Source organism: Budorcas taxicolor, chromosome 22 (assembly GCF_023091745.1).
Source record: "Budorcas taxicolor isolate Tak-1 chromosome 22, Takin1.1, whole genome shotgun sequence".
In the NCBI taxonomy this organism is placed as follows: Eukaryota; Metazoa; Chordata; class Mammalia; order Artiodactyla; family Bovidae; genus Budorcas; species Budorcas taxicolor.
The window spans coordinates 57188965-57211728 of record NC_068931.1 but is presented as its reverse complement, the minus strand read 5'-3'; the positions used below and the strand labels follow the sequence as shown (position 1 = coordinate 57211728).

The 22764-nt window shown below is 48.6% G+C and overlaps 1 protein-coding gene across 1 annotated transcript in view; it reads right to left on the bottom strand.

Annotated features, from left to right (window-relative positions):
- Nucleotides 1–3473: 3473 nt before the first annotated feature.
- Nucleotides 3474–22764, bottom strand: part of ONECUT2 (one cut homeobox 2) — a 47385-nt gene continuing 28094 nt past the window's right edge. Inside the window, exon 2 of the mRNA XM_052660569.1 lies at nt 3474–3760. Within this exon, the coding sequence (XP_052516529.1) occupies nt 3474–3760 (287 nt within the window). The remainder of the gene's footprint in view (nt 3761–22764) is intronic.

Sequence of the window (22764 nt, the reverse complement as noted above, 5' to 3'; positions counted from 1 at the left end):
CACGGAAAGTCACTTTCTTTTCGTGGCTCCAGGCTGCCGCCTCTGCAAAGGGAGACCGACGTGGAAGGGGCAAGGAGCTGGCACCACAGACAACAGGTCTTCCAAGCAAGAATCGGGGATCCTCCCTACTCCTTGCCTTGTGTTTGCTCTCCAGGTCTGAGACACCCCTACCCCCCAACACCGCTGCCTCACCCCAGTGCCAGCCGTGGCTGCACATGGGCTTGTCTAAACAAATTGGTCATTACCACCCTGAGGAAACCCGATGAACCTGCTGCAGCAGGAGCTGGACTTCTGCAAGAAGTCCCTTTGGTGGATCTACTCATTGAGGGGCATCTCGAACACCCTGACAGGACAGGGCTCCTGGAGAAGACGGGTCTGGGCTGGCCTCATCTCTGTAACTGGTGGGAACAGACCACTGAGCTTCCCCAGCAGTTAGAGAAGACGAATACCTGCCTCCCCAGCCATGGTGGATGGACATCACTCACCACCCTGATCATGGCTGAGACAGAGAACAGAGATGACTCAAAATACAAATAACACTCATTTGTCCCACGGACCCATTTATCAACACGTTAAAACGCTGAAATAATCGAACTTGACTTTCAACCTTTCCCAGGAATTTTCACAGAAATCAGAATACTCTAAATCATCCACACTCTGGGATGGCATGAGAAATGAGCAAAGCTCTGAACTGAGTACTTAAGTGATGAAGCACTTGACAAAAACAAGACATGAATTTGAACAGCAATAACTTTGGGTTATCACCAATGTCAAGTTGAATCTATATATGTATTCATATATTATATATATCTCTTTCTTTAGAAATGCAACTTTACAGCTGATTTTTTAAAAAGCTAATAGAAAAGTAGAAACTGACAATCATTTTTACATGTCTCCCCCCACCCCCAAATGAAGCCCTGTTAGGATGTAGCAATCACATGAAGATGAGGCTTGTCAATTCCTCTATAAATTCTTTGGTTCTGTGGCTTGGGAGAGGATGCGTCCCCAAGACCCCTACTCCTGACCCTCACTCTCCTTCCCTCCCTTGATGATGAGACTCTGAACACAGAAGGAATCAAGAGTACGGAAGGGTTAAGCAAACATTCAAGGGACAGTATGATTCCCCACGCTCTGCCGAGCAAAGAGAACTGCTCAGTACCCCCAACATCTTAAAGTGGAGTTCCATGGAATCTTCTGAGAGATTCCATGTTGGGTAGAAAGCCATAAAACAAAATGATAGGGAAACAATAAAATAAAATAAATGACCCTTTCCTCTCGTTGCTCAGAAACGAAATTGATTACCTTTACACACAGATCAATGGCGCTATTAGTATTTAAGCCAGGCAAGAGGGGATAATGAACTGAAACAAAGGTGTGAGAAATCCTCATCTTTGGTATTGTAGCTGTTGAGGTTTCTGTTGCTCTGTTCCGTGTTCTTTTGAAAAACTGCATAGGCACAAATTAAAGACAATCTTCACCTTTAAGATTACCGCGTGAGTCGTCGGGTGGAGCAGCAGCCACGGCGGCTCTTCCTTACTTCTCTTCCTGTCTCAAACCCTTTTTAAAAATCTGCTTCCAAAAAATGTCCCAAGAGGTCTGTTCGAATACAGTGTGTCTCGACGTTTTTTCTGTTTTTTTTTTTTTTTTCTTTCTGGCGTGCTTCCATCTTGTTGGTGGTGGATTTTCACGGACGTCCGTTTTTCTTTATTCATTTCAATGGGACAGTTTTGTTTGTTGCAGAAGTAGGTGCAGAAAAAGTTTCTTTGGTTTCGATTAAGTAACTCATAAAAAAAGTCAGTCTCAAGTGTCTGTAAAGCATCATTGCAGCGTTTGGCTTGCTTTGAACACCCCTGTGGTGCCCACGTGGGGCCATTCACTGGTAAATATGCACATGGTGACTGTCGCAATCTCCTGGGGGTCCTGTGGGCCCTCCTCCACTTGCTGTGGGAAGGTAACAGCCAGGAACCAGAAAGCCACTCACTCTGTGGCTTGGCTAACATCCTTGGCGTAGCCGGTCCACTCGGCCCAGGGATGAGCCAAGTGCGAGCGCTGAAAGCCACTTGGAGTTGCACAGGTTTTCTGACTTCTAAAAGTAATCACAGTATTTTTTTCAGGCTAGAAAATGGCAAGTAATAAATGTCTTTGGTTTGCAGTATTCTGCTTCTTTGGTGTGCTGTGTTTTTCTCCAGATTTATTCAGCTGTTCTGCTAGGATGATTCAATAATGAAAGAGATTCAGGACTAGATGATGGTTATGAGTAACATGTTTGGTGGTTTGAAGTCTTTTTTTTTCCTTGCTAGGAAACACTGAAAACGTCCCTATTGATGGGATGGACAAGGGAATAACCCAAATCTGAAAGCGTGAGAATGTATTATGTGGTGGTCATAATGCACAATAGGAGGAACCAGGTGATGATGGGTAACCAAGAAGGATACATTTATGATCTAAAAAAATCTAGATCTTTTAAAATGCTGCATTTGCTCCATATACCGTAAGAGTTAAATTGGCCTCCTGAGTGTGCGTTTTCATTATGTACAAACAGAACGTGTAGCAAACTGCAAAATGTGCTTGAAGCCATATTCCCAGTGATTCCCTCTTGACTTCCCAATTGGTGTTTTGAAAATCCAGACGCAGTGAATCCAGAACCTCCCTCACTTGTCTATTTATCTTCGTTGTGCTTGATACTTGGCGCTCAAGTGAACTGACTTGGTTTGTTTTATTTTTTGATGGATCCAAGACCATGTGAGATTTCCAGGAGGTAAGGAAAAGAAAACTGTAAACTGGATCAACTTAAAGCTTTCTAAACCATTCAATGAAAAAGATGCCTGAGTTGGGAAAAAAACAGGTCCTCGAATTTCTTTTTTAAACTTCCATATTTAAAACTTGTGCTCAGTAATTGTCATTCGGATGGTTTTTTATGTTATGGCTGTGAACATTGGTGAACTAGGGTTTGATGAAGCTAAGCACTTGGAAAGCAAATGAGGTTATTCTTGTTGCTAGATTCTTCTCTTACTGTAGCATCTTGGGAACCCAAACTCAAGAGTCCTTATACAAGCCGGAGTCCTACTATTAACTCACGGGAATGCTGACTGCAAGAGGCTGACAGGACCCAAACTGGGATGCTGACATTCTAAGCAATCCTGATTGGCGACACTAGGCTGGAACTGACTTGCTCTAGGAAGGCCCCATTTGGGATCCTGGGGTGCTTAGCACGCTCGCTCAGAGGACAATGTCCAGTTCCAAGAGACTAATTTTCAGCTTGCACGTGGACTCCATAGCCATTAAAGACAAAAGAACGAAAAACACCTGGCCTATGATTACAGCTAGAATAGAAAAGTTTCAAGAGAATTGTGCTTTCAAATCACCAGTGAAGGGCCCCAGCTAAGAATCCGGTGTCTCTTTCCTCTGCGCTTTCTTTGGGTGTCGGTTGTCCTCGTCGGGCGGCGACTTGTGCCCAGCGGAGAGTCCTTCCGTCACGCTTTGGTGCAAGTGCCGGAGGTGGACGAGGCACCGCCCGCGCTCAGGTCGTCCTGCCACTTCTCCAGGCTGCGGCGCCGGGCGTTCATGAAGAAGTTGCTGACGGTGGTGAGCTCCAGGCCCAGCTGCTGGGAGATGGTGATCTGCATCTCTTTGGACGGGCGCTTGTTCTCCTTGAAGATGGCGAAGAGCGTTCGGCGTTGGAGGTCGGTGAACACCAGGCGGGATTTCTTCTGGGAACTGTTCCTGTCCTTGTTGGGCTCTTGCTCTTTGCGTTTGCACGCTGGAAGGGGGAGAGAAGGAGCAGAGAGTCAGGGTGAGGCTGAGACCCGGCCCTCCCCCTGAGCTGATGCACTGAGAGAACAGGGGACTCGCACAGGGGATGTGGACCGTTAAACTTTATTCTGCGAATTGCCTGGCTGTCAGTAACCAGCCTTCCCAGTTCATCTCTGTGTGATGGAAGACATCTGTTAGTGGGGGACGGAGGGAGGAGAAAAGAACGGAGCTGCTCTACACACCCGGGTTTTTGAACCAAACGCCTGTTGCTTTCTCTTTCACCCCCGACCGCCCACCCCCAGCCCCTTAAAACACTTCTTCATCTGTGAAATCAGGTATTCTGAAGAAAAGGACCCCTTCCCCTGGGGAAGCCTGGTTACCCGGTTCCTCTTTCACAGTCTCCCTCTAGAACTGCTGAGAGCTGAGCCACAACGACTTTCTGGAGTCAAAACTTAAAAGTGGTGTCATTTCTCAAAACCTTCCACCCACATGACTCAAAAAGTTGTGAACAGAATGAAAGGAGCGATGGCATCATCCCAACCCCAAACCCCCTTCCTCTAGACTTTCGAAAAAATTAAAAAAAAAAACCCCAAACATATCAAACAGGGAGGGAAAGTCCATGAAAAAGCTGGTCTAACCAGTTGTAATTTGGCTGGTCTGAGGTGAAGCTAGTACGTGAAGACCAGGGCTGAGGGTGGCAGAAGAACCCACATTTACAGGGGATTAGAGCCCAGTGTCTGATTCAGCAGCTAGGTCTCCACACCTGGGCTGCCAGCATGCTTTAATATGCGTCACTGCCTCTGCCTTACCCTACACGTTCCTGGAAGGCGGGCATCAGGTCTGTGTGACGCTCCCGACTGGCTCCTTTTGGAACCGCGGACATAACTGAATGCTTGGGATGCTGAGGACAAGTGGTGTCTTGACTCTTCCAGGAATGTGCACATTTCACAGAGTGGGTCCCAGAAGAGTAACCTCTAAGGGTTAGTACAGTGCATATGAGTCACAGATTTAAACACAAGAACATGCGCTAAAATCACTGGACGGAAACCTCAGCTCATCCAAGGTTTTTGTGTAGCCTCAAGAGCCGACTCATTGGAAAAGACTGATGCTGGGAAACACTGATGGCAAAAGCTGAAGAGGGTGGCAGAGGATGAGATGGTTAGATTATATGGCATCACCAACTCAACGGACGTGAGTTTGGGCAAACTCTGGGAGATAGTGAAAAACAGGGAAGCCTGGCGTGCAGTCCATGGGGTTGCCAAGAGTCGGACACAACTTAGCAACTGAACAACAACAGACACAGCTAATCCAAGAGAGGCGAGGAGGGAGCAGAAGTCTAGCTGGGAGCATCCTTCCCTGAATCAACTGCTACTGGACATTCTGGCCCCAGCTGAGCTCTCCTTGTACTCTTCTGATGTTCCCCAAAGGCGACCTGTCTGGAGTACTGTCTGGAAGCCTTTCCAGACTTCTCAAAGCCCTGATTTGTGAGTCTTGCTTCTGAGCTTTGGGTCAGGCCATTTTTCTCTCTGTAGTCTGCAAGGAGAATGAGCTGTAGTGGGGCTGCTGCGGGGTGAGTATCAGGGGAACATCCTTCAAACGGCTGGGTCTTAGGATTTAACCTGAGGACAAACACTCACAGGAAAGATATTCTGGAAGCTGAACTCCCCTCGACCCAACTGGCCAGCCTCCCTGTTGGATGCCATCAGCCATAAAGGGATCACTCCTGAAACAAGTGAGAAGCTGTGAAAAAGGGCAGGGGCAGGAGAGCCCTCCGTAAAACTGTTGGGTGACGTCAGCTCTGCTAAACCCTCTCCTCCTGACTTTTCCTTATCTTACTTCCAAAAGCAATCGTGTTACCTTTGAAAATTAAACACAACACACATATGAAAGTGAAAGGCACTCAGTTGTGACTCTGTGACTCCATGGATACACGGTCCATGGAATTCTCCAGGCCAAAATCCTGGAGTGGGTAGCCTTTCCCTTCTCCAGAGGATGTTCCCCACCCAGAGATGGAGCTCAGGTCTCCTGCATTGCAGGCGGATTCTTCACTAGCTGAGCCACCGGGGAAGCCCACATATACACACCTATAAGAAACAATTTGTTTCACTCCAAAACCCTCAGTCTCTTGGAAAGCTTGGATTCTCTCAGATAAAGGGCACTTGCCCTGCAATGGGAACTCAGAAAGGGCTGAAACAGCTTACAGTTACTCTTCTCCCATAGGAACTTCCCAGTTAAGATTTCTTCTTTGATTATCCCTGGGAGGTCACACTTTTGCTGGATTTTGGATATTTACTTTAACCGCGTTGGTAAACTTGCCCTCTCTAGTGCAATCCTCCACAACCGTGTTTCTAAAGTTCAGAGTAGGGACTTCCCCGGTGGTCCAGTGGTTAAGAACCCACCTGCCAATGCAGGGGACATGGGTTCGATCCCTGGTCCAGAAGTTTCCATATGCTACAAGACAACTAAGCCTGTGTGCCCCAGCTAGAAGCCCACACGCCCCAGAGCCTGTGCTCCACATCAAGAGACGCCACCTCAGTGAGAAGCCTGCACGTCGCCAGCTAGAGAGCAGCCCCTGCTCGCCACAACTAGAGAAAGCCTGCCTGCAGCAATGAAGACCCAGCGCAGCCTAAATAAAAGATACTAAAAAACCAAAGCTTAATTGCTCAGGGATTATCTGGAAAGCTCGTTCCAACGCAGGGTCTGAGGCGGTCAACCTGGGTGGGGCCCAACAGCCTGCATTTCTAATGAGCTCCCAGGTGATGCGGCTGGTCCATATCCTGCTCCTGCTCGACCACGTCCAGTCTTCCTTGATTCACGAACCTAACGTTCCAGGTTCCTGTGCAATATTGCTCTTTACAGCATCAGCCTTGACTTTCACCATCAGACACACCTCCACGACATCACTTCCGCTTTGGCCCCGCCGCTTCCTTCTCTCTGGAGCTGTGAGGAGTTGCCCAGCAGCATGCTGGACACCTGCCAACCTGAGGGGCTCCCCTTCCAGTGTCGTGTCTTTTTGCTTTTTCACACTGCTCACGGGGTTCTCGCGACAAGAATACTGGCGTGGTTGGCACTCTCTCCTCCAGCGGACCACGTTCTGTCAGAACTCCCCACTGTGACCCGTCCGTGTTGGGTGGCCCTACACGGTATGGCTCACAGCTTCACTGAGTCACGCAAACCACTTCACCACGACAAGGCTGTGACCCACGAAGGGGAACAAGGATCTGTCTGGCTGCTAGAGTCTCAGAGGAGCACCCGGATGGGATGGAATGTTCCAGAACCCAACACCTGGATTCTAATCTGGGCTCATTCACCTCCAAGACTTGGCATCTCGGTAAATGATGTAACCTCCCAGTGCCCGTCTTCCTCATCAGTATAACGGAAAGAAGGTGCTCACCTCTGTACAGGCTTCCGTGAGGCAAAGTGTGTGCATGCCCCCTTCCCTCTGGCTGGATTACCCCAGGAATCCCAAGGTAGGTAAGTGGAAGAATTATTCTTTCTTTAAAATGAAACAAGTGGAGACTTGAGGGTGTAAGTGACTGAGCTAAGGTCACATTCCAGGCTGGCTGCAGGCCGAGGGCAGGCGTCCAGTCCTTGAGTCTCCCCACCTTCGTCTTCTACAGGGATGGCACTCACGCCCCTGGCCCCTTAAATAGAATCTATCTTCAGCGCAGCCCCAGGGGTCTGTCCCCAGAAATCCTGACTCTCACTGTGTGGGGTAGGGTTCTGGAATCTGTGCTTTCACAAACCTCTGAGGGTGCTTCTGAGACAGGAGAGCCTGTGTGCTTGACCCCACAGCCAATTCAGGTTCCCAGATTGCTGCTCCCACCCCAGCCTCCCGGGACATGGGTGCCAAGTCCACATCTGGAAGATTCTGAGTAAACAGTGGTGTGCGGAAACCACCTGATAAGAAGATCTGGCCACATATATTCTACCAACATCGGCTGAGACCCTCAGTCAATTCATTCTCTTTGGGTTAATCACACAGTCCTCAGCCTTCATACCAGTATTGATTATTCTTCAGATAATGCTTTATTGGTGCCTTAAAAAAAACCCATTAAGAAACTGAAGTGTAGTTAATCTACAATGTTGTGCCAGTTTTAGGTATACAGAAAAGTGATTCAGTTATACACACACACACACACACACACACACACACATTCTTTTTCAGATTTTTCCATTATAGGCTGTAAGATATTGGATATAGTTCCCTATGCTGTCTAGTAGGTCCCTGTTCTTTATTTTATATAAAGCAGTGTGTATATGTTAATCCCAAACTCCTAACTTAACTCTCCTTCCCCATTCCGTTAACCCCTTTGGTAACCATAAGTTTGTTTTCTGTATCTGTGAATGTATTTTTGTTTGTAAATAAGTTCACCTGTATCGATTTTTAGATTCCACATATAAGTAATATCAAATATTTATATTTCTCTGACTTTCTTCACTTAATATGATAATCTCTAGGTCCACCATGTTGCTGCAAATGACATTATTTTGTTCTTTCTTATGGCTGAGGAGCATTCCATTGTGTGTATAAATGCACATCATGTGTGGCACACATACACACACACACACAGACATGTGTCTCACATCTTCATCCATTAATCTGCTGATGGACACTTGCGTCGTTTTTGCGTCTCGGCTGTGGTAAGCAGTGTTGCTGTGAGCGCTGGAGGTGCATCTATCTTTTCAAATTACGGTTTCCTCTGGGTATGTGCCCAGGAGTGGGATTGCACGGTCATATGGTAACTCTATTTTTAGTTTTTTTTAAGGAACCTCTATACTGTTCTCCATCATAGATGCACTAATTTACATCCCCACCAACAGTGTGGTAGGGTTCCCTTTTTCTCACACCCGCTCTAGCATTTACTACTTGTATTAATAGACTTTTTAATGGTGGTCATTCTAACTGGTATGGGGTGTATTTGCACTTTTAAGAGGGTACCTAGGTAGTGCTGATGCTGATGCTGAAGATATATCCATATATGAGTTAAGAAACAAAATGTTAAGATATATCCATATATGAGTTAAGAGACAAAACGTTAAAAGTTTAACATTCAGCAACCTGCAGAGAAAGAACAGATCAACACATCCTGTGTATTCCTTCCCAAGAGCTTCCCAAAGCCAACAGATCTGATACCAACAAACACAAAGCTTCAGCCTGTGGTCAGACAATGCGCGGCAAGTCCAAAAGCCCTAAAGAATGAGGCAGCAAATATGTAACATGCCCAAAGTCCTGACACTTGGCAGCTGCCACCCCGTGATTCCTACAAAAGCAGTTGGTCAGGGGCTGAAGGAAGGTACAAAAAGAGGCCAAACATCTGCTTTGCAAGTCTAAGAAAAAGCAGACAGATCAAATGACGTCTGGGAGTTGGCATGAAGGCAGGAACCTCAGAATTTCTCAGACAAGATGTAAAGTCAGCTATGCCCAGGGGCACAGTCAGGAGTGTCAGTGGTTTTGGTGTGAGAATATTGCGTGCTACAGTCAAATACCCATCTCACAACAGCTTGGGAACTGCCAAATAACTCCTGACAGCCCAGGAACATGTGCTGGCAACCCAGCAGACGGTGCTCATCAGCAGTGTGGATGAGCTGAGCTCCTCCCACTCGAGGTAAGCTCTGCTCCCGGAGGGTGGGAGGTTAGCTTGGGCTCCCGCCGGCGCTGGGGTCTGCTTCTCCTCCCTCTTCCAGGAGAGAAGACAGGGCGTGCCACGGGGCCATGTGTGTGTGTGTGTCTGTTTGCTGCCGGATGGGAGGAGGGAGTCATCCCCCAGCCATTCCCCATCTTCCTTCCTCTCTTGGGAAGTGGTCCCCAAGTGAGCCATGGAAGTTTGAGAGCTTATGTCTATGACAAAGACAAGAAGTCATTTGCGTGCAGTGAGGCTGCCTACTGGGGCTACAGAGCTTTTTCTCCCCTTCTGGGGCAGGAACAGTATCAGCTCAGATGGGTAACACTACCTATCTTTTGAGGCCCACGACCTGGGACCAGCAGATTACAGAGATGGAGGCATCTGTGTTCAACAAAAAAGGTGACAGCTACTGCCTAAGACAAGTGGACAAGTGTTTCAGACCACCGGGCTCGCAGGGTGAAATAAGGGAAGCGCTGGTTTGAGGCTCAAGCCCTCCGAGATCCCTGAGATGCCCATTCACCTGTTCGCTGGTGGCCACTCTTTGCTCTTTGGAGGAGCAGAACCTGACAAAGTTCATCTCCAAGCCCGTGCCCCTTCCCTGGAGCAGATCTTCCTACACCAGGGGCCAGAGAACTTCCACGACTGGCCCCTTCTCCCTGCGTCCCCCCAGCGAGGCCAGGCCACTCCTGGGTATCCTCAGGGGCTCAGCTGTCTTCCGGCACCCAGGGCACCTGGCCACAGCGCCGTCAAACACTTGCACATAGGCAGCCAGGCACATGGCAAGGCCGTACAGCCAGAAGTCATTCCATCAGGAGCAGATTCAAAGGGAGGCGGTGCAGGGTGAGGGACAGCATCAGAGACTCGAGAAAAACATGCAGGAAGCTGCGACAAATCGCATGCATCGGGCCCCCCCGCCCGCCCCCCTCCCCCGCCGGACACAAAGGGCAGAGACCGTGTCGTTCCTCTGACGGAAAAGGCTTATTCTCACCCATCACTGATTTTCCTTCCTGGACAGAAGCCTCTGGTATTTGCATGCCATGAGTGAGAAAGTTCAGTGACTTGTTTAGGGCGCCTGACCCGAGGAGCCGACTCATTTGAAAAGACCCGGATGCCGGGAAAGACTGGAGGCGGGAGGAGAACGGGACCACAGAGGGTGAGGTGGTTGGACGGCACCACCGACTCAATGGACATGGGTTTGAGCAAGCTCCGGGAGATGGTGATGGACAGGGAAGCCTGGTGGGCTGCAGTCCACGGGGTCGCGAAGAGTCGGACACGACCTAGCACCTGAACGACAAAATGAGCGTCGGGGCTGACAGGTAGGCCCCGAAGCCCCTTCCCCGCTGCTCTCAGTCCCGAGGGGCCCAGCAGCGGCCCTGCTCGGTCAGCTCTGCTCGGTCAGCTCTGCTCGCTTTGGAGCTGAGATCCCCTCCCCCCACCCCGCCCCACGCCACGGGGATTCTGCCCCAAGAATGCAGGTCCCTGCTGAGAAAAAGGGCGGGACAGGCTCCCGTCTGTTTCTGGGGAACCCGTCCCACGATCCGCTGCAGAATCACGAGCGCCCGAAGGGTCCCGCGGACTCCGGCCTACCGCCCCAGTTGGCAGAAAGGAAAATGTTTCTCGGAAATGAATCACAGGTCTACGACTTGAAACAAAAAGACGCTGTAGGTTTGCTTTTCTTGCGGCCAGGACCGGGGGGCGGGGGGGTGGAGAAAGCTGACACGGCCGCGGGCAGGGCAGAGGGCAGGGCCCGCCCCGCCTGAGTCCGCTCAGCAGCCGGGTGGCCCGCGCGTGGCCGCTGCGCCTCCCTCCCCTTCCCGGGACCGGACCAAAACAACTGCCGTCTGTCCCGTGTCCGTCCTCCTGAAGGATGTGCCTTCCGCCTTCCTCTCCCTCCACCTGGAGCCGTCTTACGTATCTTCCCAAACCAAATGCAAATGCGGTCTTTCTCCATGACTTCTCAAGGGGTCCGAAGAATTAAGGACGTCATCAGCCATTCCCTGCAAGCTGTTACCACACACAGTGCCTTCCACCTGTCGAGTCCCATGGTGGGCAGGTGCCTCTCTTGGGGGGAAACTTACCCTACCTGCCTTAATGGGAAATGGAATCGGGGTGTCTCTTTTCTTCCAGTCTAGAAGCTTCAGTCTCATCGACCCTTTGGCCCACCTCGCAGGGGTCAGGAACTGTCTGCTGGTGAAGACGGTCTGAGCAGGCACCAGGCTTGTCAGTGGGTCACTGTGCGTGCAACGCGGCCTCTGGGGCCTGTAAACACCAGCCTCCCAATGCTTGTGCTCTTAGCTCCCATCTTTTAGATATATTTTTTCTTTTTTTAAAATTAATTATTAGAGTTGTTTTAAATGTTGTGTTTCTACTGTACAGCAAAGTGAATCAACCATATATATATATATGTATGTATACAAATGTGTGTGTGTGTGTGTGCGCATCCATAAAAAATCCCCTCGCTTTTGGACTTCTTCCCATTCGGTCATCACGGAGACCGAGCAAAGCTCCCTGTGCTATCAGGCTTGTTCTCATTAGTTCTCCGTTTTATATGTAGTATCTAAGGGCTTCCCTGACGGCTCAGTGGGTTAAGAATCCAGCTGCGATGCAGGAGACATAGGAGATGCAGGTTTGATCCCTGAGTCGGGAAGATCCCCTGGAGAAGGAAATGGCAACCCACTCCAGTATTCTTGTCTGAAAACACCCATGGACTGAGGAGCCTGGTGGGCTACAGTCCAAGGGTTGCAATGTGTGTGTGTGTGTATATATATGTGTGTGTGTGTGTATATATATGTGTGTGTGTATGTGTGTGTGTCCAAAAAATCCCCTCCGTTTTGGACTTCTTTCCCTTTCAGTCACCACGGAGACCGAGCAGAGCTCCCTGTGCTCAGGCTTGTTCTCAGTAGTTACCTGTTTGCTGTGTAGCATCTACAGTGTGGATATGTCAACCCCAGTCTCCCAATGCTCCATCCTCCATTTGAAACTCCCATCTTTCCTGCTTCCTCTCCGCGTGCTGGCTTCTCCTCATGAGCTTTCTGGCCCATTCCAGACCTCCAGGAACCCAGCAGCCCTTTCCAGCTCGGCCTCCCCTCCTGCCCCCGTGCCCCCTCCAGGCTGCACTCCCCTCCCCCCTCACTGCCCAGCATCATCTCCCATGTCAACCAGCTGGCCTGGGAGTCCTGCGGAGGTAGACCTTTCCTTCCAACCCTCTTCCCTGGAAACCACAAACACACAAACCAAAGAGAGATCCTTGAGAACCCTGGGGTGGCAGGGGCGGTGGTGAGGGGGCCCTGCACCCACAGAGCAGAGGAACTGTGGCCCCACCAGTGTGACATGATGCCTGGAGATACTCAAGCAAGGATGTGCAGTGGAGAGCCACCCCTTGCCCCTGTGCGGTACCCAGAAGACACACCGGGCTCAGGTGCCAGCAGAGGAGACTCCTTCTTGGTGTGGTTTCGGCCCCCCGGCTGGCTGATGCTGAAGGCAGCCTGCCTCAGCTTAATCAGGTCAGTGGAAGGCTTAACCCCTGCCAGACTGACTGCATCTCTTCCCCCTGGGAAGAGGGCCATTGAAATCCTGCTTTGAAGTCATCCTGCACAACAGTCTGGGTACACACAAGAAACAGCTCTGAGGGCAGGCATGGCAAGGAGGGAGCAGGGCAACTGAGGCTTCTAGGAAGCAGGGGCAGGCCCTAGGGGAAGCAAGGCAGCCCCGCAGCGGGACCAAGGCAGGCGGACAGAAAAACTGCCCCCCGTTCTTCCCCTGCCACCATCCCACCTCCTGCCGCCACTCTGCAGGGCCTCCCGGCACGAGATGGAGGCAGTCTGCTCTTCCTGGATCCGGGCTGGTCTGGCAATTCACTCTGGCCAGCAGAAGGGACAGCCCAGGCCTCCAGAAGCCAGGTGACTTGGTCACACTCCCAGAGTGCTAGATGCCACGTGACAAGCCCAGGCCAGCCTGGGTCTGCCCAGGAACGTGGCCTTGAACAGCAGAACTGCTCAGCTGACCCATGGACTCCTGAGCAGAAATAAACGTCCACGGCTGTATGCAACCAGTTCTGTGGTTCTGTGGCAGGTGGCATCCCTGTGGCTACACAGAGCTGATAAGGAAGCGAAGAACAACTGTCGCCTTTCTGCCCAGGTGGTGAGTCAAATACAGGGTGAAAAGAAACCTCGGCCTGAAGTCCAAGACCTGGTCGCCAATTTTATATTGGCCACTTATCAGCGGCATGACCTGGAGCCTCCATTTCCTCATCTGTAAAATGGGGATGAATAATAATAGAGTTTTGCCAAGAAAATGCACTGGTCATAGCAAATACCCTCTCCAACAACACAAGAGAAGACTCTACACATGGACATCACCAGATGGTCAACACCGAAATCAGATTGATTATATTCTTTGCAGCCAAAGATGGAGAAGCTCTATACAGTCAACACAAACAAGACCAGGAGCTGACTGTGGCTCAGATCATGAACTCCTTATTACCAAATTCAGACTCAAACTGAAGAAAGTAGGGAAAACCGCTAGACCATTCAGGTATGACCTAAATCAAATCCCTTATGATTATACAGTGGAAGTGAGAAATAGATTTAAGGGACTAGATCTGATAGATAGAGTGCCTGATGAACTATGGAATGAGGTTCGTGACACTGTACAGGAGACAGGGATCAAGACCATCCCCATGGAAAAGAAATGCAAAAAAGCAAAATGGCTGTCTGAGGAGGCCTTACAAATACCTGTGAAAAGAAGAGAGGTGAAAAGCAAAGGGGAAAAGGAAAGATATAAGCATCTGAATGCAGAGTTCCAAAGAATAGCAAGAAAAGAGAAGAAAGCCTTCTTCAGCGATCAGTGCAAAGAAACAGAGGAAAATAACAGAATGGGAAAGACTAGAGATCTCTTCAAGAAAATTAGAGATACCAAGGGAACATTTCATGCAAAGATGGGCTCGATAAAGGACAGAAATGGTATGGACCTCACAGAAGCAGAAGATATTAAGAAGAGGTGGCAAGAATACACAGAAGAACTGTACAAAAAAGATCTTCATGACCCAGATAATCATGATGATGTGATCACTAATCTAGAGCCAGACATCTTGGATTGTGAAGTCAAGTGGGCCTTAGAAAGCATCACTACGAACAAAGCTAGTGGAGGTGATGGAATTCCAGTTGAGCTGTTTCAAATCCTGAAAGATGATGCTGTGAAAGTGCTGCACTCAGTATGCCAGCAAATTGGGAAAACTCAGCAGTGGCCACAGGACTGGAAAAGGTCAGTTTTCATTCCAATCCCAAAGAAAGGCAATGCCAAAGAATGCTCAAACTACCGCACAATTGCACTCATCTCACTTGCTAGTAAAGTCATGCTCAAAATTCTCCAAGCCAGACTTCAGCAATATGTGAACCGTGAACTCCCTGATGTTCAAGCTGGTTTTAGAAAAGGCAGAGGAACCAGAGATCAAATTGCCAACATCCGCTGGATCACGGAAAAAGCAAGAGAGTTCCACAAAAACATCTATTTCTGCTTTATTGACTATGCCAAAGCCTTTGACTGTGTGGATCACAATAAACTGTGGAAAATTCTGAAAGAGATGGGAATACCAGACCACCTAACCTGCCTCTTGAGAAATCTGTATGCAGGTCAGAAAGCAACAGTTTTGGAACCACAGACTGGTTCCAAATAGGAAAAGGAGTACATCAAGGCTGTATATTGTCACCCTGCTTATTTAACTTCTATGCAGAGTCCATCATGAGAAACGCTTGGCTGGAAGAAACACAAGCTGGAATCAAGATTGCCGGGAGAAATATCAATCACCTCAGATATGCAGATGGAGAAGGAAATGGCAACCCACTCCAGTGTTCTTGCCTGGAGAATCCCAGGGACGGCGGAGCCTGGTGGGCTCCCGTCTATGGGATCGCACAGAGTCGGACACGACTGGAGCGACTCAGTAGCAGCAGCAGCAGCAGCAGCAGCAGCAGCAGCAGCAGCAGATATGCAGATGACACCACCCTTATGGCAGAAAGTGAAGAGGAACTAAAAAGCCTCTTGATGAAAGTGAAAGAGGAGAGCGAAAAGTTGGCTTAAAGCTCAACATTCAGAAAACGAAGATCATGGCATCTGGTCCCATCACTTCATGGGAAATAGATGAGGAAACAGTACAGTGTTAGACTTTATTTTGGGGGGCTCCAAAATCACTGCAGATGGTGACTGCAGCCATGAAATTAAAAGACACTTATTCGTTGGTAGAAAAGTTATGACCAACCTAGGTAGTATATTCAAAAGCAGGGACATTACTTTGCCGACTAAGGTCCATCTAGTCAAGGCTATGGTTTTTCCAGTGGTCATGTATGGACATGAGAGTTGGACTGTGAAGAAGGCTGAGCACCAAAGAATTGATGCTTTTGAACTGTGGTGTTGGAGAAGACTCTTGAGAGTCCCTTAGACTGCAAGGAGATCCAACCAGTCCATTCTAAAGGAGATCAACCCTGGGATTTCTTTGGAAGGAATGATGCTAAAGCTGAAACTCCAGTACTTTGGCCACCTCGTGAGAAGAGTTGACTCACTGGAAAAGACTCTGATGCTGGGAGGCATTGGGGGCAGGAGGAGAAGAGGACGACTGAGGATGAGATGGCTGGATGGCATCACGGACTTGATGGACGTGTGTGAGTGAACTCCGGGAGATGGTGATGGACAGGGAGGCCTGGCGTGCTGCGATTGATGGGGTCGCAAAGAGTCGGACACGACTGAGCAACTGAACGGAACTGAACTAATGCAAACCCTTCAGACATCAAGGGGTAGTTCAATGCTTGGTGCACAGTCGGCAGCCTGTAAATAGCCTTCCTTGCTTCACAGAGAAAGAAGAAAAAAGGGTGGGACGGGGTAAGAAAGTGAAGTTAAGAATTTAGAGGCTGAAATGATTTGCCAAGACTTAATCAATTGTAGATAAACTGTCCGGAGGGCTTATGGCAAATAAAAGGTTAAAGAGTTTTGTCTTCCTGGTGGAAGTTGCCTTGGAGCCAGCTCCCAGACTCCTAGGAAAGGTAAGATTGTGACACATTTTTACATATGTGTCCGGGATCCTGATAGGTTTGGGACCCCTGGTGTTTCCTAGCATCACTAATTTATGTCCAAATACAGTCTTCATGTGATGGGTATTGTGAGCCCCTGATAAATAATGCAGGCATGCTCTATTCTCCCTGCATTCCGTAAATACTTTCCCCAAACAGTTCAATGTGATCTTGCTGGGGCACTGGGCGGGGGTGGGGCCGGAAGCCATCGGGTGTGCATTTGACAGAGCAGTCACTTAACCCCCCAGGATATGGGTTTGAAAGCAGTGCCCAAGGAGGATCGTCTCCAGCTTTCATCTGGAGAGCCTGAAGCCACTCTCCTCCAAGAGCTTGTGCAGAGGAGGGGGCCTAACCATCTCCAGCAAGGAGGGCACACGCCCAGGGGCTGCAGTGGGGTTGGGACCATCAACTGAGGCGATCGACTGGGTGATGCAGAAGTCCATTACAGAGAAAGGTCATGTCTGTACCTCCAGCCTCATTCGGAGAAACCTACGGGGTTTTGAGGTCAGAGCAAGGAAAATCAACTCCCTTACTTCCCTGCGTTGCTGTCAGGATGGGAGGAGGGATGGTTGTCCAGGAAGGCCCCCGTTCCTCAGGAGTTAATCTGCATGCTCCAGAGCTTTTGAAATAATAACAGCATCCCTTGCATTCAAATAAGGAAGCAAGAATAGAAGAGTTACGCACTCTGATAGTACATATTTAATGTACGGGAAGCCGTAATGCTGATAAATCGTAGCAATGCAGGCTCCTCTGGCCAATGGGATAGGTCCTGGCACATTGCTACAGGGACCAGCAGAGGTGGGGTGTGACACCCAAGCCTGGGCTCAGGGTGACCGGGGTGCTGATCAGTCCCCAGGGAGGCGGGAGGGCTTGACGCAGGGGGAGGGGCTGCCAAGGACAAGATCTCGTCATCATTTATCTTGTGCTAAGATTTGGAAATTATAAATGCTTTGCAGTTCAATGCTTTGCAGTTTTCCCTGCTTCTCTGTGGCTCCAAACCTTATCATCAAAGGCCACCTTGGTCTAGATGACCATAGAGCGAGTAGGGTAAACTTGACCCCCGAGAGCTAAATTCCAACTCCTCTCTCGTTTCTCCAAACGTCCCTGGCCTGAGTCAGGGGGAGACTTAACGGCTTTGTCTCCGGGCTGGAAGCTGACTTTCCTCACAGACTGGCTGCCCAACCACACGGGCAGCAGACCCAGGGGCACCCACTGGTGCCACTTCGGCGGCCAAGGGCAGAGAAAGGGGGGGTTGCACTTCCCAAACCAACTTGGGGTCATTCTTGGTCGCTGGGGTTTTATCCCTCCTTTGCTCCCTTCTAACTGGCCTTTCTTGGTGAGAAAAACTTCTAAACCATTTGACACATTACCCTCAACAGCCAAGGCACTCTAAACCAAACAACCCACATGCCAGTGAGCAAGCTGCTGCCTGGCTTATTATTGGAGCAAATATTACTGGTGAGAGATGCTGGAGCAGGAGGGAGAGAGGAGAGAGAAGAGAGACGAGGGAGGAAAAGAGAGGGGAGGGGACCATGTGAGTGTGAGCATGCACCCTTCATTCTGAAGACCCTGGAAGGGGTCTGGCCCCAAGTGGAGGGAAGCCAGGAGCCCTGGGAAGCCTGGCATTGCCCGGAATGCTTGAACCCCACCTGGGGCTTCATCTCTGACCTGGGCACATCTCTGCCCACCTGGAAGTCCCACGGTGCCCTCTTCCTCCCGTCTGGAAAACATGGGTGATAAGTGAGAACTTGCTGTGCTTCCCCTAACCCCGGCCCTGCCTTCACCCGGGCTGGGGGATAAGCGGGATACGTGGGTAGGTTTACTCGCTCGGTCGTGTCCGACTCTTCGACCCTGCGGACTCCAGCTCACCAGGCTCCTCTGTCCATGGGCATTCTCCAGTCAAGAATATTGGAGTGGGATGCCGTTTCCTCCCCCAGGGGATCTTCCCGACCCAGGCATCGAGCCTCGGTCTCCTGCACTACAGGCAGACTCTTTACCAACTGATTGACCAAGGAAACTGGTATAAGCAGGTTGGTGGTGACAAGCAACACAGCGCCTCCCCCAGGGCTGTTCATCGCTGCACGAGAGGCGAGAGCCAGCCACTGTCCCGGGCTCCTGCGCCTCCAAGGCTTCCTCTGCCTGTTTGCCCTGTAACACAAAGTCACTGGAGGGGACTCAGCCAATGGGGTCCTGGGCTGCCTGACCGCTTGCTCAGAGAGAGGCCCGCGAGGCTCTAGAGGGGGGTCTCCAGAGGGCGGGTCTCCAGAGTGGGGGTCCCCAGAGGGCGGGTCTCCAGAGGGTGGGTCTCCAGAGGGGGCACCGGGTCTCTGCATCATGCTGCCCGCTCTTCCCACGATCCCTCCGGGTACATTCTGCCCGAGGGTGGGGCTCAGCGGCCCAGCGTGGACATGCCTTCTCCTCCCCTGCTCCCCTTTCAGCAGAAACTCGGAGAGTAAAACGGGGAGCCCCAAGGAACAGGCTTCAAACAGCAGAGGTTCCGGGTCAGCTGGTGAAACCACTGAGTTCTAGACTGGCAGGGCGTTAGAGACCGCTTGGTTGTCTCCTGTACTTTAGAGATCCAACCAGTCCCTCCCGAAGGAAACCAACCCTGAATATTCCCTGGAAGGACTGGTGCTGAAGCTCCAATTCTTTGGACACCTGATGCGAAGAGCTGGTTCCTCGGAAAAGACGCTGATGCTGGGAAAGACTGAAGGCAAGAGGAGAAGACGGCGGCAGAAGATGAGGTTAGATGATATCACTGATGCAATGGACTTGAGTTTGAGCAAACTCTGGGAGACGGTGAAGGAGAGAGAAGCCTGGCGTGCTGCAGTCCATGGGGTCGCAGAGAGTCGGGCATGACTGAGAGACTGAATTACAAAGGAGTCTGGGGCTCCCGGAGCTCTTAGAGGCGTCATGACTTGCCTAACATTGACCACAGGAGTCAATGACCAAGGCCTGAGAACCCAGATTACCTCACTATTAATTCAGTGGGTGTTTTTGTTTTAGTTTTTAACTGACTTTGGCTGTGCTGGGCTCTCATTGCTGTGTGGACTTTTCTCTAGTTGTGGCGGGCAGTGGCTGCCCTCCAGTTGCGATCCATGGGCTTCTCTCTGCCGTGGCTTCCTTGCAGCAGACCATGGGCTCTGGGGCTCAGTAGTTGTGGCACACGGCTTAGTTGCTTTGCGGCATGTGCGATCTTCCTGGACCAGGGAGTGAACCTGCATCTCTTGCACTAGCAGGCGGATTCTTCACCCCTGAGCCACCAGGGGAGCCCCTCAGTGTGCTTTTTATTCTTTCCTTGGCTATTAGAATAAGTCTTTAGGGGGCACTCAGCTTATGGAACCATGACTTCTGGTCATCTGTTCTGCCCACGAAGAAGCCTGGCAAAGAGAGATCTTTAGAACTGCTGGAGGCTGCACTCCTGCAAGCTATCCAGGACGTCGTGAGCTGCTGAAACAATTCTGGATGGAATGCTTCCCTAAAAGTGGGTAGAAGAATCCAGTACAGCCTCGCCTAACTTTCCACTAAAATTATCTCAAAGACCGATTAATAGACTAAAACACAGAACTCGCCAAACTGAACACCAAGACTGCCATCAACTTGCATGGGGGGACATTTATGAGGAATTTTCACCTAAACACAAGGCTGATGGAATTGGGTAGGAAAAATAACACCTAAGTCCTCCAGCTGTTCAGAAATTCAAATTAAGCAGTGATCACTCAACATGATGGGTGATGCCTTTTGAAACAGCCAGAGTGCCATCCACTCCCTTTTACTAATACCTACTAGAGTTGAGAACTGCAACTCTCAGAAAACACCCAGGAAAAAAAATGAGGGTGGGTGGGTAGAGGAGGGACATCAGTGGTAGTAGAGCAAACCCCAGGAGGTACAGTTTCCCAAGGGTACTCCAGGTGAGAATAAGGACAAGAGGACGATCGGGCTCATGGTGTATCAGGGACTGGGGATTCCTCAGATGGTAAAGAACCCACCTGCCAATGCAGGAGACATGGGTTCGATCCCTGGGTCGGGAAGATCCCCTGGGGAAGGAAATGGTAACCCACTCCAATATTCTGGCTTGGAGAATTCCATGGACAGAGGAGTCTGGTGGGCTACAGTCCATAGGGTCGCACAAAGTTGGACATGACTTAGTGATTAAACAACGACATATGGGGAACTGATGCACACAGATCATTTGAGCAGCTTGCCAGCAGCCCAGGAATGGACACAGGTGATGAGTCTATGTCAGTCCAGCAGAGCCAAATTACAAGAAAGCTAGTTAAATGGTAGAAGCTGGGCTAGGTGTATTAACTGGCAATTTACTATAGGTCTACAATGTTGAGCGCACCAACATCCAAGAAGGAGGCTGAGAGGAAAATACACACCCTTCCTATTAACTCCATCAGGCCTGACTGGGTCTTCCTCCTTTGAGAATGAATAAATAGGACAAAAGGAAAGAGACGGAAAATATTGGAAAACAGAAAAACAGAAGCTACCTGGAATCAGAGAAAATTCATCTGAAAAGATCTTACAGAAGCTTAAAGAACATTTTAGAGAATTATTTGGTATCTCAAGATGATGCAAAATGAGCTGGATTCTCTGAAACAGGATCAGAAAATAATTAAGAAGAAAATGAGACAGAACTCTATAAATAGTAGTATGTAAAAAAAAAGTTAAGGAAAGAGGTGAGAAATAAACTCTTACAAGAAAATGAGAAATACACAGCATTGGAGGAAATTAAGAGCCAAACGGATGCCACACTTGTTAAGTTAGAATTTATGCGGTTCAGGTAGTCTTTCCTGCAGGGAAGCATTTTCAGTTATATGATGACTCAAAACGTATCCGTATATACTTTTTTACAGTTTTAAAAAAACTTTTAATTTTGTATTGTGGTATAGCTGATCAACAATGTTGTGACAGTTTCTATCTGTATACTCTTTATGAAAGGAAAACTGAAGACATACTTGGAATATAATCAAAATTAAAAGCTCAAGAATATGATATTTTGCTAAAAAGGACTGGCCAACAGCTCTGCATGAATATAAATAGTCCTTCACGCAACCCAAACATCGAAAGGAGTATCATTACATTAACAAACGGCACCTTTTTGGAAAGACTACATCAATGAATCTTCGGGAACGTACAAAGGTCGATACCTCCTTTTATAGAAAGATTTCAATGATATTAAAAAAAAATAATTCCATTATTAATGGTTTTCATCATTATGTAAATAGCAGAGTTTGACAAAAGGAAATTCCTCTAAAAAATTACCTTCCTCTAAAAAGTTATCTCCCTCTTGCAGAATTTAACACAGATTCATAAGTGCAGTGAAAGGGGGTTGCATATATGTCAAATGATGAAAAACAAAACCAAATAACCATGCCTTTAAAAAAACCTAGAAGGAATATTTTAGTGTTAAGTTTCAGGTGAGGTCTGAAAGCACCACTAAGATTCAGTATTAACACTGGAAAAGTAGCCAGTGCAATTAAATGAGAAAAAAACAATTAAGAAATGGGAATTTAGAAAGGAATGATGCTACTATAATTGATAAAATAACGAAAGTCAGCATAAACTGAGTGCTCATGACTTGCTAAGTGTTTTTGAAGTTGCACTAACTCAGTTTTTAAAATCAACCTATGAGGTGGTTTACAATTAATTATCCTGAGTCACAGAGGATTAGGCAAATTACTTCAGGTTACACAGAAAAGTAATAGAGCTGGGATTCAATCGCGGATAGTCAGATTCCAGACTCCTTGTCCCAAACAGCTACCCTATATTGTTTCTCTCGGCAGAAAAGAGAACACTCATAATGGTAAGTTAATATGATTTTTTAACCTACAAAATGTAAGAGCCTCAACACCCAAATTATTAGAACCAATGAGAAAGCTGAGTAAGGCGGTCAATTCTAAGATGGACATACAAACATCAATATGGATTACGCATCCACAGAAAATCCAAGGTAATACACAGGTGAACTGCTAGAATTAATATGAGAATTTAGCAAGGCTCCTAGAGTCAACATCCACAGACAAAAACAACTGTTTCTACAAAACACAACAAACAGAAAATGAAAGAGACACCATTTACAGTAAGATTAAAACATCGAGTACACAGAAATAAATCTAACAATAGGTATGTAAGAGTTTAGCAAAGAAAACGATATACCCTGTTAGAGAAATTAAAGCGTACTATAAATGAATTGTAAGACTCAATACTGTAAAAAATGTAATTCTCTCCTTATTGATCTATAGATCCAACCAAATCTTTAGTAAAAATCCTAGCAGATTTCTCTTGTTCCCTTCCTGTCTTCTTTCTTTCCTTTCAGCTTT